Genomic DNA, 22,926 nt, shown 5'->3' with positions numbered 1-22,926 from the left:
TGCCTGGCTTTTTCCATTCAGTTAATCCACAGCTCACATGTGGAGCTGCTGCTTCCATAGCTGAGTCCCAGATGGCCCTCATCACATATACCCTGACATCATGGCTTGATTATTGCCTTGCTTTTTGTCATCCATAGGAAACCCAGGATGAGTCAGCTGTGCTATGGTTGGATGAAATTCAAGGTGGAATCTGGCAGTCCAACAAAGACACTCAAGAAGCACAGCGGTGTATGTAGCCATGCATCGGTTGCCTGTTTGTGTTTGGGTGGCGGGTGAGAGTGACAAGGTGCCTCTGGTCTGGTGGGTAGGAGGATGGTGGGTATGGTTGGATGAAGTCATATGTGAATGTAGGCACCTTCTAAACTGCCACCTTAATCATTCCCCTCTGAGACAGTTGCCTTGGGAATCTTCGCCATCAATGAAGCTGTGGACAGTGGCGATGTTGGCAGAACCCTGAGTGCCCTCCGTTCTCCGGATGTTGGCTTATATGGCGTCATCCCCGAATGTGGTGAAACATACCAGAGTGACCTTGCTGAAGCCAAGAAGAAAAGACTAGCGGCAGGTAGGCTATGGGGAAGTGTTTACATCAAGAGCTAAGCACTTGAGCATATGAAGACACAGAAGTAGAAGAAAGGGAAAATGTAGGGAAAGATACTTTAGTGTGGACGGACAGTATTCAGGTTCACTTTGCAGACAACTGTGTTAACTGGACTAATTTTATGAGTGTGTACAAAGGATGGAGATACTTGGCTGTTTGCCATTCCTAGGATGCCAGTAGCTCGGACTATCTGAGCCTGTGGACAGCTGAAAGAAGTTCATAGCAGAAAGAGTTTTGTGGCTTTCTCGTTTCTGAGCTGCAGTGCTGAGTGGTCCATCTTTTCAGAACCTGCAGTTCTGACTTCAGGTCTTAGAGGCTTTGAAAGAAAAGATTAGTGTGGCCGGTTTTGTGATGGGACCTCCTCGGCATTCCCTTTGTATCATACAACGCACATGCCATAAGTTAGATACTACTTAGCCAAGGTTTAGTGGGCACGTGAGATGCCCTTCTCCTGGCAGATCCAAGGAGCAAGTTTTTGGGACATATATACGTTCTGAGAGCAGACTAGAGGTGTTGGCTGTATCTGTTTGGGAGTGCGACTCCGTGACCCTCTGTTTCCTGCCAGGAGACAACGGCAGCAAGTGGGTGAAGCACTGGGTGAAAGGCGGGTACTACTACTACCACGATCTGGAGACGCAAGCGGGAGGATGGGACGAGCCCCCGGGTTTCGCGCAGAATTCTGTGCAGCTTTCTCGGGAGGAGATCCAGGTAGGTCACCTCTCTCCACCTAAGAAGGCTCTGAGAGAAGGGGCTTCAGGGCCCGCATTGGTCCAGAAGAGCGACACTTGGAGTCAGAGTCCCGGGCTCAGAGGTAGGCTGTGTGAGGAACTATTTTGGAGGAACCATGTTTCATGGTGTGGGAGGTAAGGAAGTCTAAATTTGACAACACCTGAATTGTAGAATCCAGTGAGCTTCAGTGCGTGGTTATTAAAGAAAACTCAGGTTGGAGACATTAGGCCCAGAACAGAGCCTGTGAGTACAGGCAGGGTCCGAGGCTCTAGCACAGTGCTGTCATGGAAACGTTAGGGCAAAGTTTAATTCTGGCCCGGGGGAAGGCAGCCTGAGTGACACTTTCAACAGCTGAGTAAAGAGGAAAGAATGTTCGGGATGGAAAGCCTAGAGTGAGGAAAGTCACTGAGGGTGGAAAAACCAGGACAGGGGAGGAAAGATACACATGCTGCTCACTGGCAGGTGCAGTTGAAGAGGCCACAGTGACTCAGGTGGGGACCAGTCAGCACTGAGGACTGGAGGCTGCAGCTAGTGATTTCCCACCTCGGAGCATCGCCCCACCCTCCGTAGGCACAGCCAGGCTTAGGCAGCACTTTGCATGTGGGTCTAAGAACTGTCACGAGGGAGTGATGGTCCCTTATTTGTGGCACACGACCTAATCCCTTACTCCTACGAAGTCGGCGACTGACGGGGATGGCACCCCCATACCCCACTGTGCATCTTGCTGGATATCCACTTGATCCTTCACTGTTTGCCCTCAGGAGAGACACCTCTCCTTTCCAAAGCTCCCTGGCATGCCATTGCCTCATGTCTGTTACCATCCTTTCTGGTTCCTGCAAGTCTTGACTCCTCATATTTTCATACTTGTCTGAATTTAAAGTGCTGGGTGTGGGTGAAAGGCAGAGCCTGGGAGTCCTCGTTTCTCACTAGTTCCTAGCAGGGGTACTGCTGCTTGAAGGACTGTGCTTACAGGCATCGGCCTGCATGCATCTCTTCCTTACCCCAAACAAGTTTGAAAAGCAGCCAACCATGGTGGCGATGGCGCACCTTCAATCCCAGCTCTCTGGAGGCAGAAGCAGGTGGAAGTCTGTGGGTTTGAGGCCAGCTGGCCTGCAAAGTGAGTTCTAGAACAGCCAGGGAGACAGAGAGACCATGTCTTTAAAAAAAAGGCAAAGTCCATAGGATTTCTCTGATTTGACCTAACTTAAATTCACACTCTGTCTTAAGAGTTAGTCTGCCCCAGTTCGCTCTGTTGCCATACTCTCAGCTCCCAACAAAGTAGCTTGTCATGTGGCATCTTTCATGAAAATTCGTTCTTTAGGATCCGGGACAGCCTTTGTTTGAGTTGCCAGATGCCTTAGGCAGTCTCTGCAGAACCTCCCTGCAGTTTTCTCCAGATCTCCTGCTTCTGGTGCCCTTCCAGCATTTCTCTTGCTGCCTTGTCTCTGCTTCTGCCTGGCTTGGCCACTGGCCCTCCATTACTTCCTCTCCTTACAGGGATGGTAGTGATTAGAGAGGAGACTGTCAGGCCGTAAGTGCTAACACGATCGTGATCTCATTCAAGCCTGTGGCTCCAGCTCTCACCTGTGTGCTGTGGCTGGGCTATGCGTCCGTATCTTAGCTCTTTGGTACCATCCTCCTTCCATATAGAAACCCGATACCTCAGACACAGCCATCCTAAATAGACAGAAGAACAGAAACTGAAACAAGGGATTAAGGGGTTTTGTCCCTCTCCCAGAAGGTAATGATGGCCGTCTACCATTCAGGGAAGGTGTGGTGGCCCCATGACCTCAGAGTTCTCGGAGCCTTCGGTTTTTGTGCTCTCTTGCTCTTAGAACCTCCCTAGGGTGAGCAGCAGGGCATGTGCTCAGCTCTCTCTGTGAGCTTTTCCAAAGCATGCGGCACACTGTGATTTTGGTGTGCATGCTAGAGGCCAGAAAAAACGTTACTAATACTAAGGAAAGAGAGAGGGCATATTGGTAGGTAGTCAGATAAATGGATGTTCTTAAACGTTCTCACAGCTGGAGCCTCATTCAAGCCCAGGAGCCTCTTACTGGGATCACAACAGTAGCATTCTAATTCATCTCATTCATGCTTACTTCAAACTTCCTTTCCAGTGCGCTCACACAGGTGTGCGGGCATGCAAGTGTGTGCCTTTGGGCGTGTCCTCCGGTGCACCTGTAAGCCCAGTACTTGGGAGTTTGAAGCAAGATGATAAGAGTTAAAGGCAAGCTCAGGCTACATACTAAGACCCGGCCTCAAAAACAAAATAAAAATAACTGGATGTGGGGGTGGAGGGTGGCCCACAGAACACAACTCTTCCTCTTCAGCTGTTGTCCCAACAGCGCTGTTCTTCCAAAAAGAAATCTGATTATTCTCTTCCTCCATTTGAAAGTTTTCCTGTTGCCTGTCACCTGTAGTAACAGTCCCAAATGCTCTAGGCTGCTGAGCAAAACCCCACTCAAGACTGGGTAGAGATCCGAGCGGGGTGAAGCCAGCTTGTGTGCGCTGGGTGGTGTTTGGTGCCTGTTGTCTTGTCCCTGAGTGTGACCGAGTGCTTTCTCAGGGCTCCATCTCTGGCGTGACTGCTGCGTACAACCGAGAGCAGCTCTGGCTGGCCAACGAAGGCTTGATCACCAAGCTGCAAGCCTGCTGCCGCGGCTACCTCGTCCGGCAGGAATTCCGGTCCCGCATGAACTTCCTAAAGAAGCAGATTCCTGCCATCACCTGCATTCAGGTACTTCACACAGCGGGCAGGCCCCTCGAGCAGGAGGAGTGAACTGTCACACTATAAAACCGAAGGTGTGAGCGTGTATCTTGTGCCCTCTGTTTCTCACCTTTGGATGGTCACCTCCTGTTTGTTACACTATAATCGTGTGCTTTGGTGGCAAGAGGCATCAGGGAGCACCATTTCATGTTTGCTTTCACTGTGTCTGCAGACAGTGCTTGCACTCCACAGAAATAATAGTGATGGTATTATCGTCACAGTGGAGAAAACAAGAGTGCTTCAGTGGCAGTAACAGGAAAAATGGGATTAGGAATTTTGGCTCCTTTGATGCCAGACATCGTGGGTCTCTTTAAGTTTCCTTATCTGTGAAATGGGTATATGAATGTGTTTCTCTCTCATCTGATAACCGTAAGGATAACAAATAAGTGAACAGGTGTGACTGCATTTTAAGATGGTGACAGGTGCAGGCTGGAGACGTAGCTCGGTGCTAGAGGACATGCAGAGTGTGCACAAAGCCATAGATGGGGTCCGCCAGTACCAAAGCCCCAAACAGAACCATGTGCAGTGTTCTCCTGGTGTCGGGGAAGTAGAACATGGCTGTTGTGGTCCCCGGGTGGAGGTATGGTCTACCTGGTAGAGAGGCAGACCTACAGCATCTTCCCACAGCATCACCAGGAAACTGTGCCTAGAGAATGGCAGTCTGAGGGTTTTTTAAAACTTGCACTGATTCTTTGACAATAATGCTGCGCGTGCTCTCTGGTGCTTTTAGTCTCAGTGGAGGGGATACAAGCAGAAGAAGGCATATCAAGACCGGCTGGCTTACCTGCACTCCCATAAAGATGAAGTTGTGAAGGTATGGTGGCCCGGCAGGCTTCGTCCACGTGGGCTGGAGGATTAACATGTTGAGAAAGGCGGCCTCTAACTGCCCGGATCCGTTTCACAGATCCAGTCCCTTGCCAGGATGCACCAAGCTAGAAAGCGCTATAGAGATCGCCTGCAGTATTTCCGAGACCACGTAAGTGTCCTCAGGTCCAGCAGGCTAGTCCGGTACATTCCTCTGTGTACATGGTGCACAAATGAGTAAAGGAATCTCTTCTTTGTCCCTCAGATAAATGACATTATCAAAATCCAGGCTTTCATTCGGGCAAACAAAGCTCGTGATGACTACAAGACCCTCAGTGAGTAACCGTGGCTCAGTGAAGAGTTGAGGCAGTGCTTGGGAGCCCTCAGGTCCTGGGCACACTCCACGGATCTCTTTGGTTTTCTGAAGGCAAGGCTTGGGGGAAGGGTGCCGCTTGGGATGAAGCCCCTCTGCTAACACGTGGCTCGATGTCTTGCTGCTTGCCCGTGCAGCCCCGTGGTAACACAGCAATAACACTACTGAGGAACTGTACTTGTGGTTGCCTTAACGCATCTCAGACCCGAGTATTAATGTCTCATTGTCACTAAAGCTTTACACCAGGACTGATCCTCCTTCCTCAAGTGTTTTCTGAGAACTTGGATCTTTGTCTGATTCATATTTTCTTTGTCAGTCAATGCTGAGGATCCGCCTATGATTGTGGTCCGAAAGTTTGTCCACCTCCTGGACCAAAGCGATCAGGACTTCCAGGAGGAACTTGATCTTATGAAGATGCGGGAGGAGGTCATCACTCTCATCCGTTCCAACCAGCAGCTGGAGAATGACCTCAATCTCATGGATATCAAAATCGGACTGCTGGTGAAGAACAAGATCACGTTGCAGGTGTGGCCTGGTGCCTGCGGCCAGCACGGGCGCGTGTGCTGCTCGAGGGCCTGCCTCCTTCCTCCTAGCAGAGAGCGTGGAGGCTGACTTTCTCCCGAGCTCGTCCTCTTCTGACTCCACCCACTATCATTTGGTGCTCTTGGTTTGTGCTTGCTTACACTATCTCTATGTTTTGGTTCAGTGAATCACTTCATTTGTCCCTCTGGTGTCCATGTCAGGTTTTTTTCTATATTATTATTATAAGCAACATCCCAATCAATGTCCAACTATACTGAAGGCCTGTGTGTTTTAGGACAAGGTCTCTGTGAAACTGCTAAGCTCCGGCACCATCCTGCCATCTTCCGCATAGCTAGGACCGCAGACTCACACCACTGTCCTAGCTGACTTTGTTCCAGAATTGTATTTTGGAACATTTTGTCCTTTAGGGTTTTAAACTTTAGGATTTTAGAGTTTAGGCTGTTTTTTTATTATTTAATTTGTTTGGGTATATGTGAAGGTCAGAGAACAAGTCGCAACTTGTTTCCTCTTAACATGTCGGGACCTGGGGCTCAAACTCCCGTTGCCAGGCTTGGCAGCAGGTGCCATCACCCACCGAGCTGTCTCATTAACCCCCCAATTTAGGAATTATTTTATATGTGTGTGTGGATATATATGTGTGTGTATATGTTTTGCCTGCCTATATATCTACGTGCTTATATATCTGCATGCCTAGTGTCCAAGAAGGTGTCAGATCACCTGGAAGTGCAATCACAGAAGGTTGTGAGCTGCCGTATAGGTGTTAGGAATAGAATCTGGGGCCTCTGGTAAAGAGCAGCTAGGGCGCTTAACCACTGAGCCATCTCTCAAGCCCTCAACAGCCTTCCGGTTGTTCATTTGTTTGTTCGTTTTAGATAGTATGGAAAATTGAACCAAGGCTTCAGCAAGGTAGGCTGAGCTACATATCCAAATTGCCTCCTACCTAGCTTTTTGTAAATTGTATTTTGTGACAATGTCTTGATAAGTTGGACAACCTTGTAATTTTTTGCCTCGACCTCTTGAGTTACTAGGATTATAGGCAAATGCCACAATAAACAGCTAAAGAGCTTAATTGTTTACATGTTTGTCTGTTTATTGTAATACTAGAACGAAACCCAGAGTATTAAGCATGCTGGGCAGGCACTCTGCTCCTGAGCTGTAGCTCTACTCCTTCAGACATGCTCTCTTTGTTTTTGTTTTTCAAGACAGGGTTTCTCTGTGTAGCCTTGACTCTGCTGGACTCACCAGGCTGGCCTCGAACTCACAGTGATCCACCTGACTCTGCCTCCCTAAGTGCTGGGATTAAAAGTACGCACCACCACTACTGGTTTAAGACATGTTCTTAAAGGTGAGGATCTGTCTTAGCCAGTGGCATACTTGAAGCCCTGGGTTTTACCTCACAGATTGCATAAACTAAGCATGGTGGTGCATGTCTTTAATTCTTGCACTTGGGAAATAGAGGCTGAAAGATCAGACGTTCAAGGTCATCTTTAGCCAGAGAAGGCCAGCATGGGATACATGAGATCCTATTTTTAAAAAAAGGAGTCATGATTTTAAGATCAATTCCTAGAAATTGGTTTCCTGATTGCATGGACAATTTCCCTTCTGATCCCTCATGGAGAAAATCCCTGGCTTGGATTTGTTTGCATCAAGGTGGGAGTAGTAGATTGAGATATGGTAAATAGGATAAAAAGTGTTGTGTAGCGGGGATTGGCCAGTGTGGAACATGCAGTTATACAGGCGCAGAAGTGCTTTTTCACAACGCCCCATGTTTCTGCTCTGGAAGCCTTTTGATCACTGAGTTTTTTTTTTTGTTTTTTGTTTTTTTTTAATTTCTAGGATGTGGTTTCCCATAGTAAAAAACTTACCAAAAAGAATAAGGAACAGCTGTCTGATATGATGATGATAAACAAGCAGAAGGGAGGTCTCAAGGCTTTGAGCAAGGAGAAGAGGGAGAAGCTGGAGGCCTATCAGCATCTGTTCTATTTGTTGCAAGTAAGTGGCTCCTGGGACCAGCTGTGTAAAGCCTGCTTGATTGACTTACTGTGGGGAAACCTTCCCAGAGATCCCTCGGGAAGTTTCCACTGAGGGATATGTGAAGGGCTGTCTTGTTTTCCTTTGGTATATTGCAATCCTTGTAGTTTTACAAAGCATGAACTTAGGAGGGAAAGTTCAGGAGGCCTCAAACCTAGACAAAGAACTACAGACAGCTAAGGAATGCTAACAGCAGGAGAAACAGTCTTCTTGGAGCACACCAACTGGGTATCCAGTACCAACTAGCAGCCCTGAAAATGTATTTAAATATCAACAATTAAAGAAAAAAAAGGCCATAAGTTGAGAGAGCAAGGGTGGGTATATAGGAGGGATTGTGGGGAGGGATGGGAAGGCGGGAAATGACAGAATTATAATTTCAAAAAAATTATTTTAAAAAAGAGCATGAGTTAAAAAAAAAACAAAAACAAAAAACCAGCCTGTGTATTATGTAGAAGCTTCTGATGTGTGGATTTTATTTCAGACCAACCCTACATATCTGGCCAAGCTGATCTTCCAGATGCCTCAGAACAAGTCTACCAAGTTCATGGACTCTGTCATCTTCACGCTGTACAACTACGCATCCAACCAGCGAGAGGAGTACCTGCTGCTCCGGCTCTTCAAGACCGCACTCCAGGAGGAGATCAAGTATGGACGGGGGTGGGGGTGGGGGCGCTGGGTAGGCGCGTCACCGGGGCTGCTCACAGTTCAGACTCAGACCAACCTCTGCCTTTCCTCCGTTTCACTTTGTGAGAAATACTCTCTTTAGAAGTCTCTACGTGGACTGGAGAGATGGCTCAGAGGTTAAGAGCACTGGCTGCTCTTCCAAAGGTCCTGAGTTCCATTCCCAGCAACCACATGGTGGCTCACAACCATCTATAATGAGTTCCGGTGTCCCTTTCGGCGTGCATAACAATTAAATAAATTTAGAAAAAAGTATCCACTTTAGAAAGAGCTACTATAAAGTGTTGGTAACTGCCTAGCATGGTGGTGCCCTCCTGAGATCCCAACATTCTAGAGGTTAATGCCCAAAACAGGTTTTTACACCCAGGGTCTTGCAACACATTACCGTGTCCAGTGTGGCTGCCTTTCTATTCCTGTCTAGTTTGTCATTTATCGAGGCCATGAAAGACCTTTTAATCCTGCAACTGAATTAGACAGTCTCTGAGTCTCAGCAGTTATTACTGTAGCATAGTTAGGACAGTTAAGAGTGTCTCGAGAGAGAGCCAGGTGGGGATGACAAGGTGGCTCACTGGGAAAAGTGCTTGCTATCAAGTGACCCGGGTCCTATTCTCAGACCCACATGGTAGAGAGAGCTGATTGAGTCTCTGGTCTAGTCACACATTCTAGTTAAATAAACACACAGTATTATTATTACTATTGCTATTATTATTAACATTGGTTTTTGTTTTGTTTTGTTTTTTGAGACAGTTTTCTCTGTGTAGCTTTGCATATCGTGGACTCACTTTGTAGAGCAGGTTGGCCTTGAACTCTCAGAGATCCACTTGCTTCTGCCTCCAAAAGTGCTGAGATTACAGGCGTGCGTCCCTGCGCCCAGGTTACACATAATTTTTAAAAGAAAGAAAGAAAGCCAGGCATGGTATCCTCACCTGTAATGGCAGCATTCGGGAGGCTGAGGCAAGAAAATCATAGACCTGTCTCAGACAAAACACAGAGTCTTTCTGGGAGGCAGAGGCATGAGTCTGAGGCCAGCCTCAGCTACACAGAGAGACCTTATCTCTGGAAAAAATGAGGTTATAATACTGGACCTTTATGTGAAGGTTCCAGTCCTGACTGGTGCTGCTGTGAGCAGTTACCAGAAGGTTCTATGAATGTTGGGAATGCCTCTAGAGGAAGCCTGGACCTGTTCTCACAAGACCTCCTGCAAGCTGATAGATTAAGAGATTAAATTTAATTTGTGTTTCACATCTCATAGGTCAAAGGTGGATCAAATTCAAGAAATCGTGACAGGAAACCCTACGGTTATTAAGATGGTTGTGAGTTTCAACCGTGGTGCCCGAGGCCAGAACGCCCTCCGGCAGATCTTGGCCCCTGTTGTGAAAGAAATTATGGACGACAAGTCTCTCAACATCAAAACTGACCCCGTGGATATTTATAAGTCTTGGGTTAATCAGATGGAGTCACAGACTGGAGAGGCAAGGTATAAAAATCCTCATACCTTTCTTTCATGTATTTACTGTTTCCTGTATCTTTTTTAAAATGCAGTTACTTTCTGCTTACAAAATAGTTGTTCAAATAACATTTCCTGCCAGCACGGTGACTCGCATTTATAATTTCAGTGCTTGGTATCTGCAGGCAGAAAGTCACTCTTAGCTACACAGTGAGTTCCAGGTCAGCGTAGACTACACAGCAGACAGACAGACAGACAGACAGACACACACACACACACACACACGCACGCACGCACGCACTCAACTTTTCCTTTGAGAACTATGCTTTAAGTTGTTACGTTGATAATTCACTTACTTAGCAAATGCTTATTGAGTGCTTGCTCTATACTAGCACTGTTAAATTCACGTAGGATAAACCGTACCAGTGGTCAAGGTGTGGATGAGATAGCTCAGCAGGTAAGGGCCCTTCCTGAGCATTCCGGAGAACTGAATTCCATCTCCAGAGTCCATGTAAAGCAGAGAGCACCAGCTCCACAGAGTTGCCCTCTGACCTCCACGTGTGCTTTGTGCCCCGCACCTCTCCCCTAGAATAATAAAAAGAAACAAATGATAAAACCATAATAGTGAATGAAACAGACTCACCCCCTCACCCCTTCATAGTTTATTGGGGAACAGAGCCAACAAACACATAAATAAAAATTGCATTTGAGGAATGGTTAAAAAACTTTTTTGTAAGGTATTCTCCCGGAGTACAGCGAGCATTAATGTTGACAGGCCCTAAGGGAAACCTGCCGGGGTGGGGCTTCTCTTAGCTGGCCCCACAGGATAAGACTGTAAGAGCAGAGCATGCATGTCTGAACACCCTGCTCTGGGAGGGCCAACCCCCGAGACTGTAGCTGGAGCAGCCGAACGGGAAGGCCATGCATCTTCTCCATGAGCTGGAAAAGATGGGGCATGAATGGGGTACTGAGAGCTGAGCCAAACCAATGCATGCATTAGGGGAGCTGAGTGTGCCAGAGTGTATCCAACCTAAACACATCTAAAGCAAAAGCTTGTCAGTCAGATTTGGACAGTGCTTGGGGGCAGGGAGCTCAGAGGGCTGTGCTGCGTACTTGGTCTCTGGTTTTTGTCTGGGGCGGGTTAGTTGGCAGGAAGCTCATTGGTGCTTAGTGGAATAGCTTTTCACACCATTGCCATTCAGCCCGCAAGCCAGCCATGGTGGCTCAGCCATGGAAAGCCAGCACCGTGGAGGATGAGGCAGGTATTCAGAGCTAGCTACAGAGTGAGACCCCACAAGCAAACCAAACCAAAAAACATGTCACTTGTAGACCAGTCACAAAGTCTTCTGTGTCATTAAGGCACACCATTGATTTTAGCGTTTTGTAAGTCTGTTGCCTGGATTTCAACCTTTTCTGGACATCATGAAAACTTTCCTTGTCTCTTCTTTTTTTCTTCTTGTGCTGGGAATTGAACCACTCAGCTCATCTCTCTGCTCTACCACCTGCCTCTACTCTCTCTTTGTCTGGGTAATTTGGCCTGTCAGCCAGGCCATTCTTAGATAGAAGCCCCATGAGCAAGGCCACTAACTTATTTCGTTCAGTGATCAATGAGCAGGTCATTTACAAATTGGAATTCTACTGGCCAGTTAAGTGTTTTTTCTCATTGGTGTCTGTAAGAAACTTGTGTCTCCTGATTTTCCTGAAATGGAAATTGAATGTTTTTTAGTTGCAGTGCCTGTGAGGTGTGGGAGGCTACCCAGCAGGTAGGCGTCATGGGCCTCCAGCCTTTTCCCTTCTACTTCCCTTTACCCAACAGGACAGACTCAGACCTTGTCGCCACGTAAAGAGAAGTATCATCTCCATAGTCTTAAAAAGCTCCTCTCCTCAAGCCTGGCTGCAGTGGCTCACACCTTTAATCCCAGCACTCAGGAGGCAGAGGCAGCTGGATCTCTGAGTTCAATGCCAGCCTGGTCTACAAAGCTAGTTCTAGGGCAGCCAGGGCTACACAGAAAAACCCTGTTCTGGACAACCCAGAAAAAAAAGTTCCTTTCTCAGTATTTTTTACTTTGACTGCAACTTCTGGTCATTGCGGTTTCAATTTTTTCACTTGTTACTTTTTTTGTTTTATTTGTTAACTTTTGTGCAATGCTGAGGCTCAAACCCAGGCCCTTGTATATAGCAGGCAATGTTCTGCTTTGTCATACTTCCCAGCACCACTGCTTTTTAAAAATAAACCTGTAAGGTTGCAGTGAATGTTACTGTCTAAAAGAGACAACAGACAGCTTACAGATTAAACCCACGGTGTTTTGTTGTCCATTACAAATTCTGTACTGGATATCATTCAGCAGGCGGTGACAGTTGTCTGTTTACCATGGTGACTATAACCAACTCGCCACACTCTGGTAACCGAAGGAGATGGAATTAATCTATCAAAATTCTGGAAGTATAAATCACTGGGCTCAAATCAGGGTGTCAGCAAGGACCATCTGTTCCTTGGCTCCTTCAATCTCTGGTGGCCTTTGGCCCTGCTTGACTGGTGGCCCTGTGACTGAATCTCTGCCTCCCTGGTTGCCCTTCTCTCCCCTGTATATCTCCTTAGCACACCTGGTTTATATTTCCGGATCACTTGGATAGTCTAAGATAACCATTGCTTTTTTTTTTTAACCTTGAAAATACCAGAACCTACATTTCTTCGGTCTTTCAACTCCTTGTCTTCGTTTCCTTCTTGTTAAATGTAGGCCATGTCCCAGCACATCTTCTGTTCTCACACTAGTCAGTCAGTCTTCTTCCCCCTCCCCCACTCTTCTGGATAAGTCCTTGTGTATTCCAGGCTGGCCTTAAATTCACTATATAGCTGAGGACGACTTTGAACTCTCTGTCCTCCCACGTCTACCTCCCAAGCATGCACTCACTAAGAGGGTCTGGTTTATGTGGTGTTGGGCATTGAACCCAGGGCTCGGTGTGTGCTGGACAAACAGTGTGCCGACTGGCCTCCACCCACAGCTCTCACGCCAGCCTCGTCTTCCTAACTCAGTGATTCAGTTCCTGTGTCTGACTGTCTCCTCTAGCGTCCCAGGTCCCAGGTCACTGTGTACTGTAAACATGCCGCCCTTTCAGCTAACACCCCCTGCCCCCCCCAGTGACAGTGCAGGAACAGCCACACAATAGGAAGGGGACTACAGATAAACCTGATACCCAGCAGATCTTCTTCCTTCCCTCCTTCACTTTCCAAGGCCGGACCAGGGACTGCAGACTGGATCTGAGCTCCTGAGGTGTAAGGGTAGCCATCCCGAGTGGGAATAAACTACCTCAGCCTGTCCCGGTTGGATAAAACATGCCCGTGGGTCTTACAGCCTCCACTGTTGTTGCATCTGCGTCTTTGTTCATACTCATCATCTCTGGGTCAAGCTGGACACTGGTTTCCACACCTCTATCTGTATCTGTCTGTTCATCTTTAATTTATTCCTTACGGTGAGGAACCTTGCCTCCTCACCACAAGGCCAACCTCTCTCCTCAAAATGTAGAACTTCATATAAAAGTGTGTGTGTGTATGTGTGTGTATATGGCGGGGAGGGACACATGGAGGTCAGAGGATCACTTTGTGAAGTTGGTTTTCTCTGTCCACCTTTCTGTGGATTCTGGGGATGGAACTTAGGTCCCAGGCTTGCATAACAACACTCAACCTGCTGAGGCATTGCGAAGCTCCAGAACTTTTAACTTCTGGTGGCTACTTCTGGCTTCCAAGCCAAGTCCAGACGTGGTGTATATAGGATCCTCCAGGGCCTGGTCCCTGACCTAGCTCCTGGAAACCCCTCACCTCCTTTTTCTTGAGCTGAGATGTCTGTGCTTGGGATTGGGAGCCTTCCTTCCTTTCTCCAGTCTGAACAGACTGTCCCCCCGAGGCCTGCAGCACCTCTGACCAGCTCACTGTTTATAAGCATTGTTTTCCCTCATTGCTGGGATTAACGCAGGGCAGTGGGGGTGCTAGGCGAGTGCTGTATCACTGAACTAACTTCCAGCCATGCGGTATGCCCATGATGCTGTGAGAGACTCAAGAGAAGGTACAATGCCTTCCGTACTTTTTTGTTGCTAAGTGCTTATCAGTTTGTCTGACACATGACACAAGGCATCCACTTCACAGTTGGAAACCCAAATTCACATTCTAGCCCAGCTTTTACCAGCTCTGTGCAGAGGAGCATAAGTTAGCTAAACTTTCTGGGTCTTTCTATTTATAAAAGACGAATTTCCTGCCTGGAACTATTCCTGAGTGTTGGTCTAACATTGCTGGGGGTCATTTCTGTTTTCTCAGCAAGCTGCCCTATGATGTGACCCCTGAGCAAGCCTTGTCTCATGAAGAAGTGAAGACAAGGCTAGACAACTCCATCAGGAACATGAGGGCCGTGACAGACAAGTTCCTCTCAGCTATCATCAGCTCTGTAGACAAAATCCCGTGAGTGCCATCCGTCCGCTGTGACTCCAAATAAAGCCTGGCATGCTGGTGCGCTCTGCGGCCTGACCTTGCTCTCTTCTGTCCACCCCACAGTTACGGGATGCGCTTCATTGCCAAAGTGCTGAAGGATTCGCTCCACGAGAAGTTCCCTGATGCTGGTGAGGACGAGCTGCTGAAGGTAAGAACCGGAGAGCTGCCGGGTTCCGGCCCTGGTTACAGACGGTAGAGGCAGCTTAGAAACCTCCTGACCGTAGTCCGGCAGGAAGTGCCTGGGCACATATTCCAGTGCTGCTGGTCCTTGACTGTGAGCACCAGAAGCAGCTGTAAATAGAAGATGAAGGCCCTTCTCATCAGATAGTGCCCATTCGTTTTGAAAGGCGTGCAATGTGCACTTGAAGTAGAGCAAGTTGCATTTTGTCCTGAGTCCTCTTTTCTCTGAAGCGTTGCTCCCTCTCCTGGTGGCCAGGCGAATAGCAGCAAGCAGGAGTGCTCCTAAGTCTTTGCCGCTGGCTCTTCTTACTCGGCTGTGCTCCCTTCTATTTATTTTTTATTTTTTTTATTTTTTTAATCTGAACGCTTTTCTCTTCTCTCTCCTAGTTCTGTGCTTTCCTACAGTGAGGCCTCGGTTCTAGACTTTCTGTTCAGGTGAATTAATTTTCTTTTTTTCTGGAACTCTAGGGGAGATGCCATGATTGTCCTTGAGTTCTCCTGTGGAAGCTATGTGTGTTGAGCGAATCTCGTTACGGAGGCATGAGCGTGGCCTTGGCAGTCTGCAGCATGTGGATGGTGGGGGTGGGCAGATGGCAGTGTGCTCCGTAGGGCGTTTTAAGGCTTTTCTCCCGCTGAGCTCCATAGCTTCATAAAGTCTGCCTACAAAAACCAAAACCGCAGGTGGACGACAGCAGCCTTAGCTGCTACTGTAACGTGCAAACAAAAGACGTCCTCAAGTGTTGGCTCACACACCTTAAGTGCCGCTTACGCGTTCCAAGTCTATTCTTTCATTCATCTCTGGCAGTAGTTTTCCGTTCTCTTATTCTCCCTATACCCCCAAAACTTTATTTTGAGTTTTAGGTCTTGAAGGGAAGTGTCTGTGCATGTGTGCATGTCAGTGTGTGTTTTTTTGGTTTTTTTGTTTGTTTGTTTGTTTACCTTTTCCTCACAGGACTGCACTTTCTCATTTTCATTGCTAGCAACAGCACATATGCCGTCCTCAGCGCTGTGGCCTTTAATGCCTGTGCTTCTGTTTCAGATCATCGGTAACTTGCTTTACTACCGCTATATGAACCCAGCTATCGTCGCTCCTGATGCCTTTGACATCATCGACCTGTCAGCAGGGGGCCAGCTCACCACTGACCAGCGCAGGAATCTGGGCTCCATTGCAAAGATGCTCCAGCACGCAGCATCCAACAAGATGTTTCTGGGAGATAACGCCCACTTAAGCATCATTAACGAGTATCTCTCTCAGTCCTACCAGAAATTCAGGTAAGGGGCGGAGTGGATGCTTCTCGGGAGAGCCTGTGGGCGTGCTTTCATCTGAGTAGAAAGGCAAGGTTAGATTAGATGTCCCCCTTCCCTTCCCCACATGCTGAGATGCAGGATGTGTGTGAAAGGCTCAAGGCCTCCAGAAGTGGAGGCATGCATCCGGAAGATCTCCACGTGCAGTGGCCAGTGCTTGATGCAGAAAGAGTGTGGGTGCATTAAGCTCGTGCTCACTCTAATCGAGAAGAACTGCAGAGGGCTTTTGCTATTTGGAAATTAATGCTTCCTTTTGAATGGAGTCCCTGGGGCGGTTTCTTAGAGGTAAAACACGCAGGCATTTGAGAGCCATTTTAGGTTGCGGTTGAGTGGGTGAAGTACAGCCTGCTGGAGGCTGAGCGTCCCCAGGCTGCCAAGCAGACGTGAGCAGCGAGCGTGCAGCCTCTTCTAGGATCCCATTGTCGGGGCTGGCTTGTGTCTGAACACAGTGCTGGAAGGGTCTGAGGGTCCTTTCTACGGCTGCCGTGCCAATGCCACCTGCTGGTGCTTACTTTCAGACGGTTTTTCCAAACTGCTTGCGACGTCCCGGAGCTGCAGGATAAATTTAACGTGGATGAGTACTCTGACCTAGTCACCCTCACCAAGCCGGTCATCTACATTTCCATCGGCGAAATCATCAACACCCACACTGTAAGTGGCCTCTTAAGTGCCTCATTTCCTCCCACTGCCCTTGATTACTTTCCCTGGCACCTGCTTCTGCACCCACCCGGCCGGGTGTCTCCCTTTGCCGTGATCTCAGCTGACACTACAGGGCCTTGTTTTTTTTTTCTGTTCCTTTGCTGTTGCTGCTCCTTGATGGTGTGGGGAATCAAATCCAGGACCCAGTGCAAGCTGGGCACTCCGCCTCTGGGCGGCACCCCCATCCTGCTTCACAACCCAAGTACCTGCTGCTCTGAAAATTATTCCCAAGCTGCCTGCCTCAGTATGTCCATGCTGGCATGGAAAAGTTTGCCAGCCACGTGACCTAGAACCCTAGGAATGGACTCCAAAAAGTGCTCTGGGAGCACAGACTTAGTGGCTTAATAAAATGCCCTCCTTTATACCAGCCATTTGTCCCAACTCCTCTCACATGACCGAGAGCACCGGCTTCTTTCTCTGTGGCTGTGGGTTTTTTTTTTTTTTTTTCGTTTGGAAGCTCCCTGTTTATAGGGATTCTCAAACACAGTTTTCTTCTCCCTTTGGGGACATGTAGATCAAGAATTACATATGTGATGACATATGTAAAATGTGATGGAATTTCAGGCTCTATCCTCACTGAAGACTTTACCTGGGGTAGAAGCATGCATGAGGCTTTACTGAGTGGCACTAAGAATGACGACAGCTTAGGTCTGGATGCTTTTTTTCTGAATAAAAAGATACTGTATGTTGGCAGAGTTTAAAACTCATTGCAGGAAAACAAAACAAACAGACAAAACAACAACAAAGCAAGCTATGTCCAGCTTTCAGTATGTTGCTGTATTGGTGTTAGTGAATGAATTTAGTCTTAGCCAGGGAGCATTTGAATCTCTCAGGGTCAGGAGGAGGTGGAGGGGCCAGGCCAGGCTCTCCTGGTATTTCGCAGTGTATGCTGTCTGTGAAGTCCCGGCTGCTGCTCGGCCCCTTGCGCTGCTTGCTAGGGTAGCTGGTTTGTCCTTTGGATGCGGCAGTTTGGTCCTCTTTTGTGCAGATCCCTGTTAGGCCTTGCCGGTGGGGATAGAGGCTTGAGGGTGTAAGCGGAATCAATCCCTCATTCTTTGCAGCTCCTGTTGGACCATCAAGACGCCATTGCTCCAGAGCACAATGACCCCATCCACGAACTGCTGGACGACCTTGGGGAGGTGCCCACCATCGAGTCCCTTATAGGTAACATTCTCAACATTAGCCATTGAAGAGCGTCGAGGAGAACGTGTCAGAGGGCTATTGTCATGAGAACGTGTCAGAGGACTATTGTCATGTGTCTCTGATTTTGCACTGTACCAAATTCTTGACACACGTGGGAAAAAAAACCAGTGTAGACTTCATCTAGAGGAGCTGAGTCCAGTGAAAGATACTGTCAAATACAAAAAACAATTTTTGTCAAAGGCAAAAATTAGCATATGTAATCAGAAAGTATGTCTTCTAAAGGAAAGGCTGTTTTGAGAGAGAAGTTCAGTGTTACATTGTTGAAACTTTTTTGAGAGAGGGTGGGGAGTCGGGGAGGCGTGTCTCACTTTGTACTCCTGTCTGGCCTGGAACTCACTAAAAGACCAGGTTGGCTTCGAACTCCCAGAGTTCTACCTGTCTCAGTCTCCTGAGGGCTGGGATTCAAGGTGTAAGCCACCATGCCCAGCAAAATGAGTTTTCACACATGTTGACATGTGTGTTAAATGAAGTTACTGTATTATGGACTCTTCCTTAACCATTTGGCATATTTTCTTTTACCCCTCAGTAAAGTCTGTGCTTCATATGTTGGTTTATCAAGAGTCATATTGGGCCTGAATTATATTTATTGTATTATTTATTTGTAATATATTATTCGTATTATTGTATTAGTATAGTGTCTTTTTATTACATTGACTCTTTCTGCGCTCCCAAAACTGCAGGAGAAAGTTGCGGCAGTCTGAATGACTCCAATAAGGAGGCGCTGGCTAAGACAGAAGTCTCTCTCACACTGGCCAACAAGTTTGATGTGCCTGGAGATGAGAATGCAGAGATGGATGCTCGAACCATCTTGCTGAAGTGAGTGTTAAAAGGGAGAAGGAAGGGTCTTGGAACCCGATTTGCTGGGTCTTACCTGGAACATCCTTCCTGGCCTCCTGCCCATCATAGTTCTCATCCCTCTGTACTGTGATTGGCTCAGGACTTACTCTGCTAATATTATACAGTTACGGTCTTGGGAACAGTCCCCTGAACCCCTCTGTTGGAGTTCCCTGTTCCTTGTGCAGTAACTGCTGCCATGGAAAGGCATCTGTGGTGGTGATGGTGCTTCAGCCGCTGCTTAGATCCAGTGACGAGTGTCCAGCTGTGTTGAAACACCTTCCCATCTCGTTGCAGCACAAAACGTTTAATTGTGGATGTCATCCGGTTCCAGCCAGGAGAGACCTTGACTGAAATCCTAGAAACCCCAGCCACCAGTGAACAGGTACAGATGGAGGTTTCATGCTCATCTTCCTAACAGAATAAGCTCTTCTATGGTAAATGCATTTCTGGATGGGGCAGAGGAGATAGGGAAGGTATTGGCCTAGGATGCGCATGGGTCTAATTCAGGACAGTAATAATTAGGGCTCATCTGTGTGGGAAGGTTGGTGACTCCTGAATCCAGGTGTTCTTAGGGCATGAACCTCCCTTTCCCTTAGACAGAAAAGAGAAATGGGCAGGAAGGAGAGGGACAGAATAGAGAGTGAATGAGGATTTAATCTGGGGCAGAATTTTTGTTTGTTTGTTTTTTGAGATAGAGTTTCCCTATGTAGCCCTGGCTGTCCTGGAACTCACTCTGTAGACCAGGCTGACCTTGAACTCACAGAAATCTGCTTCCCCCTTCAGCGCTGGGACTAAAGGTGTGTGCCATAGCGCCCGGCTTCTGTCTAGTAATTTAATGACTGTCTTATCGATGTAATTGGATGAGGGACCTTGGTTGTACGTATACAAGTGTAGAGTGTGGCTCCAAACTTAAATTCCAGTTAGAAAAACTGTGATACATACATCTGAAACCATAAGCTCATTGGACATGAACTAGAGTATTGATTACAAAAATGCTGGAAGTTGACAGCTGTGGTGGGCATGGCTTTGATCCCAGCAAAGATCTCTGTGAGTTCAAGGCTGGTCTACACAGTGGGATTCTACCTCAAAAACAACCAACCAACCAACAACACAGATTTCGATGTGGAGGTCAGTGAGGAACAGTGTGTCAAGAACTCATGATGAAGAGCCCAAGCCACACTTAAAGACCAGGAGGATTCTGGTGTGATAGAAAACAAGAGAGCCCAAGGGAACAGTGGGCCCAGGGAGAGAGGAACACAGTGAGATCAGACTATGAATCAGGGTGAAGATGAGGGGGTGGGCAGTTCTGAGAAAAACAAGGCCAAGGATTGAATTATCTAGAACTCCAGAGTTGAAGTTGTTAAAGAAGAATCCACTGGGCCTCCTAAGGTGAAGGCGGAAGGGATCCTTGTTTTGGGGACCAGTGTTTGCAGCTGCTTGCGAGCAGAGGGCGGCGGGAGCCTGCTTCAGCTCAAGCCGCGCGTTGGGAGGAATTAGCAAGGGTTTACTGAGCATTAATTTGTATAGTTATGTTGAGGCACATTTCTGAATAAAAGAACAATGGCTTCTTCAACATCCTAAAATAAGCTAGGGAAAGATAGAGGATTTCGTAGCTTAGAATCTAGTCTCCTGACTATTCGTAGTGTCAAGGAAGGCAAGCCTCTGGATTCACAGATGTACTTTATAGGTGGGATGAGAGGTCTCTCTTCATGCGCTTTGTCTAGCATTTGGTAGAGGGAGGGAATTCTGCAGCAGACTTTGAGAACTCTGCTTCCGAGTGCAGATATGCCAAGTTTAGGGCTCCTGTGGTGAACTTACGGAGTTTTAATTTTTATCCCGTCTGTAGGAAGCTGAACATCAGAGGGCCATGCAGAGACGCGCTATCCGGGATGCCAAGACCCCTGACAAGATGAAAAAGTCAAAACCCATGAAGGAGGATAACAACCTCAGTCTCCAGGAGAAGAAGGAGAAGATCCAGACTGGCCTGAAGAAGCTAACGGAGCTTGGGACAGTGGACCCAAAGAACAGATACCAGGAGCTCATCAATGACATTGCCAAGGTATAGCGTGCTTGAACAGTGGTGGCCTGGCCTTGCTTACAGCTGCTTCAGGAGTTCTGAGAAACAGTCTCTGACCTCACACCAGGACCTCACGCCCCTGAGGAGGCTATTTAGTATGGTCTAAATTAACGGGGAGACAGCCTTCACTAGAGCTTCTGGTGTCTGAGTTTTTCATTGCCCTTAAAGAACCATTTGGACCTTTTTCATAATATATAAAGCTGGTGGTGATTGAATTGGTCTGTGTGACTCACCCCAACCCAGGGCTCAGTCTAATTTCACTGAGGTAACGCTGCTGGTGCCAAGGAACTTGGTTCCTTCTTGTTCCCTTCTCAGGACAGAGTGCTTATGAAGTTTAGACCAGCTTTATAAGTAAAGTCTAAAGCCCAAAAATCAGAGCTCACGCTTCCCCGTTGCTTTAGGATATGAGCCAAGGAGGCCTGAGTGTCCTTCAGGTGGAGAACAGAGGTCGCCACTGTTAACAGCCGGCACACTGGAGTTCAGCCCAGCTGGGGGGTAGCGTTCATGAACATTGACGGCCCAAGAGGCTCAGATGCCTGTCATCATTTTCCTCATCTTCATGGTTGTGTCTCAGGATATCCGGAATCAGCGGAGATACAGGCAGAGGAGGAAAGCCGAGTTGGTAAAGCTGCAGCAGACGTACGCGGCTCTGAACTCCAAGGCCACCTTTTACGGAGAGCAGGTGGATTACTACAAGAGCTATATCAAAACCTGCTTGGATAACTTGGCCAGCAAGGGCAAGTGAGTCTTTGTTCTTGATTATTCCGCGGCAAGAATTTGAGGGATGGCAAGAAGAAACAGCTTCTGGAGTGATAATGAAGGAAGTGTTTGAATTTTTCATTACATTTACTGTTGGTGCTGTGGGGTGGGAGGGTGTGTGTGTGTAGAGGCCAAAGGGTGATGCATGACGCAGGGGTTGGGTCTGTCTACCATGGCTTGCAGGCTCTTGAAGCAAATGCTTGTACTTGCCGAGCCATATTGCTGGCTTGATAACTAAATTTTTCTTTTCTTTCTTTTTAGTTTTTTAAGATAGGATCTCACTGTCTACCTGACAGGTCAGAACTCGATATGTAGACCAGGCTAGCCTCGAACTCATATCTGCCTGCCTCTATCCCCCAAGTGCTGGGACTAACGATGTGTGCCACCACGCCTGGCAGACATTGAACATTTAACTACAGCACTTAGGACCTGTGCACTGCATTAGTTGTTTATTTTGCTTCTGATGTCTGCGTAATTGCCCGGCTCCATTTGCTAGCGTGATGCGGGGAGGTGGGAGCGGCCCCCGGGCTGCTTATTCCCAAGCACTTCTTGTTCTACAGCATTAGTTTGGTCTAGAGTCATGGGAGGGCACCAACTAACTTGGCTTCCAAGTCTCCCAAGGGTGATGGCATGCACCTGTAGTCCCAGCATCTGTGTGGCCTGTCTGTAATCTGACCAACCTCCTAAGCACTTTATAAACCTTTTAGCTTCCTGATGCCTGCAGGCTGGACCACAGGCTCCAGGGTGAGCTTTCCTGTGCTGGCCACAAACCCGAGCCTGCCAGTTTTACAGAAGAAACTGCAAACTCCCAACCCTTTCTTTTTAGAAATTTCAAGTCTCAGGGAGGTTGAGGAACGGGATACCCATGAGCCCTCCCCACGGATGCTCTAGGGTTTCAGTTGCGCTTCCTACACGCTAGCTCTCCAGCTCACCCATGCTCATCCTCCCTGGATGAGAGATGGTCCCCTAGCCCACCTGGGGGAGCCAACGCTTGTGCCCTTCTGGCATGTCCCTGTCAGTTTTTGTGTGCCCCCTGGCTTTCTGACATATGGCGTGTCAGGTTTAATTTGTAGTTTGCTCTACCCAGGCCAAGAGTGATGCAAGCCACCCTAGTTTCATTTGGAAACTGAGACCTAGTGGCTTGCTATCCTCGTTGCCATGGTGACATTTCTAGGCCTTGTAGGCAGACACAGCTAGGTCTTCACTTTGAATGGCTGCATACTGTGGTGTGAGATAGATACAATGCTCTGTTACTCAGTTATCTGTGGATGAACATTCGTTTCTAGTTGTTTACCGTTATAACATTCTGTGGGGCGAGAGAGATGACTCAGTGGTTAAGAGCCTTTGATGCTCTTCTGGAGGATTGGAATTTGGCTCCCAGCACCCATATCTGGCAGCTCATAGCTGTCTGTA

The 22,926-nt window shown here is 47.8% G+C and overlaps 1 protein-coding gene across 2 annotated transcripts in view; it reads left to right on the top strand.

Moving 5' to 3' along the window:
* Iqgap1 (IQ motif containing GTPase activating protein 1) overlaps positions 1–22,926 on the top strand; it is a 94,387-nt gene that overhangs the window by 59,550 nt on the left and 11,911 nt on the right. For both annotated transcript variants that reach the window (XM_021663848.2, XM_021663849.2), the window contains 20 exons: positions 138–228; positions 395–562; positions 1,164–1,306; positions 3,894–4,064; positions 4,825–4,908; positions 4,999–5,070; positions 5,164–5,233; positions 5,588–5,796; positions 7,651–7,806; positions 8,327–8,490; positions 9,779–10,003; positions 14,283–14,423; positions 14,517–14,601; positions 15,673–15,905; positions 16,457–16,589; positions 17,699–17,801; positions 18,521–18,656; positions 18,972–19,059; positions 20,524–20,736; positions 21,329–21,495. In XM_021663848.2, coding sequence (XP_021519523.1) covers positions 138–228; positions 395–562; positions 1,164–1,306; positions 3,894–4,064; positions 4,825–4,908; positions 4,999–5,070; positions 5,164–5,233; positions 5,588–5,796; positions 7,651–7,806; positions 8,327–8,490; positions 9,779–10,003; positions 14,283–14,423; positions 14,517–14,601; positions 15,673–15,905; positions 16,457–16,589; positions 17,699–17,801; positions 18,521–18,656; positions 18,972–19,059; positions 20,524–20,736; positions 21,329–21,495 — 2,852 coding nt within the window. The remainder of the gene's footprint in view (positions 1–137; positions 229–394; positions 563–1,163; positions 1,307–3,893; positions 4,065–4,824; positions 4,909–4,998; positions 5,071–5,163; positions 5,234–5,587; positions 5,797–7,650; positions 7,807–8,326; positions 8,491–9,778; positions 10,004–14,282; positions 14,424–14,516; positions 14,602–15,672; positions 15,906–16,456; positions 16,590–17,698; positions 17,802–18,520; positions 18,657–18,971; positions 19,060–20,523; positions 20,737–21,328; positions 21,496–22,926) is intronic.

Source organism: Meriones unguiculatus, chromosome 14, assembly GCF_030254825.1.
Source record: "Meriones unguiculatus strain TT.TT164.6M chromosome 14, Bangor_MerUng_6.1, whole genome shotgun sequence".
Taxonomy (NCBI): Eukaryota; Metazoa; Chordata; class Mammalia; order Rodentia; family Muridae; genus Meriones; species Meriones unguiculatus.
Note: the sequence above shows the minus strand (reverse complement) of the source record. Positions and strands in the feature narration are given on the sequence as shown.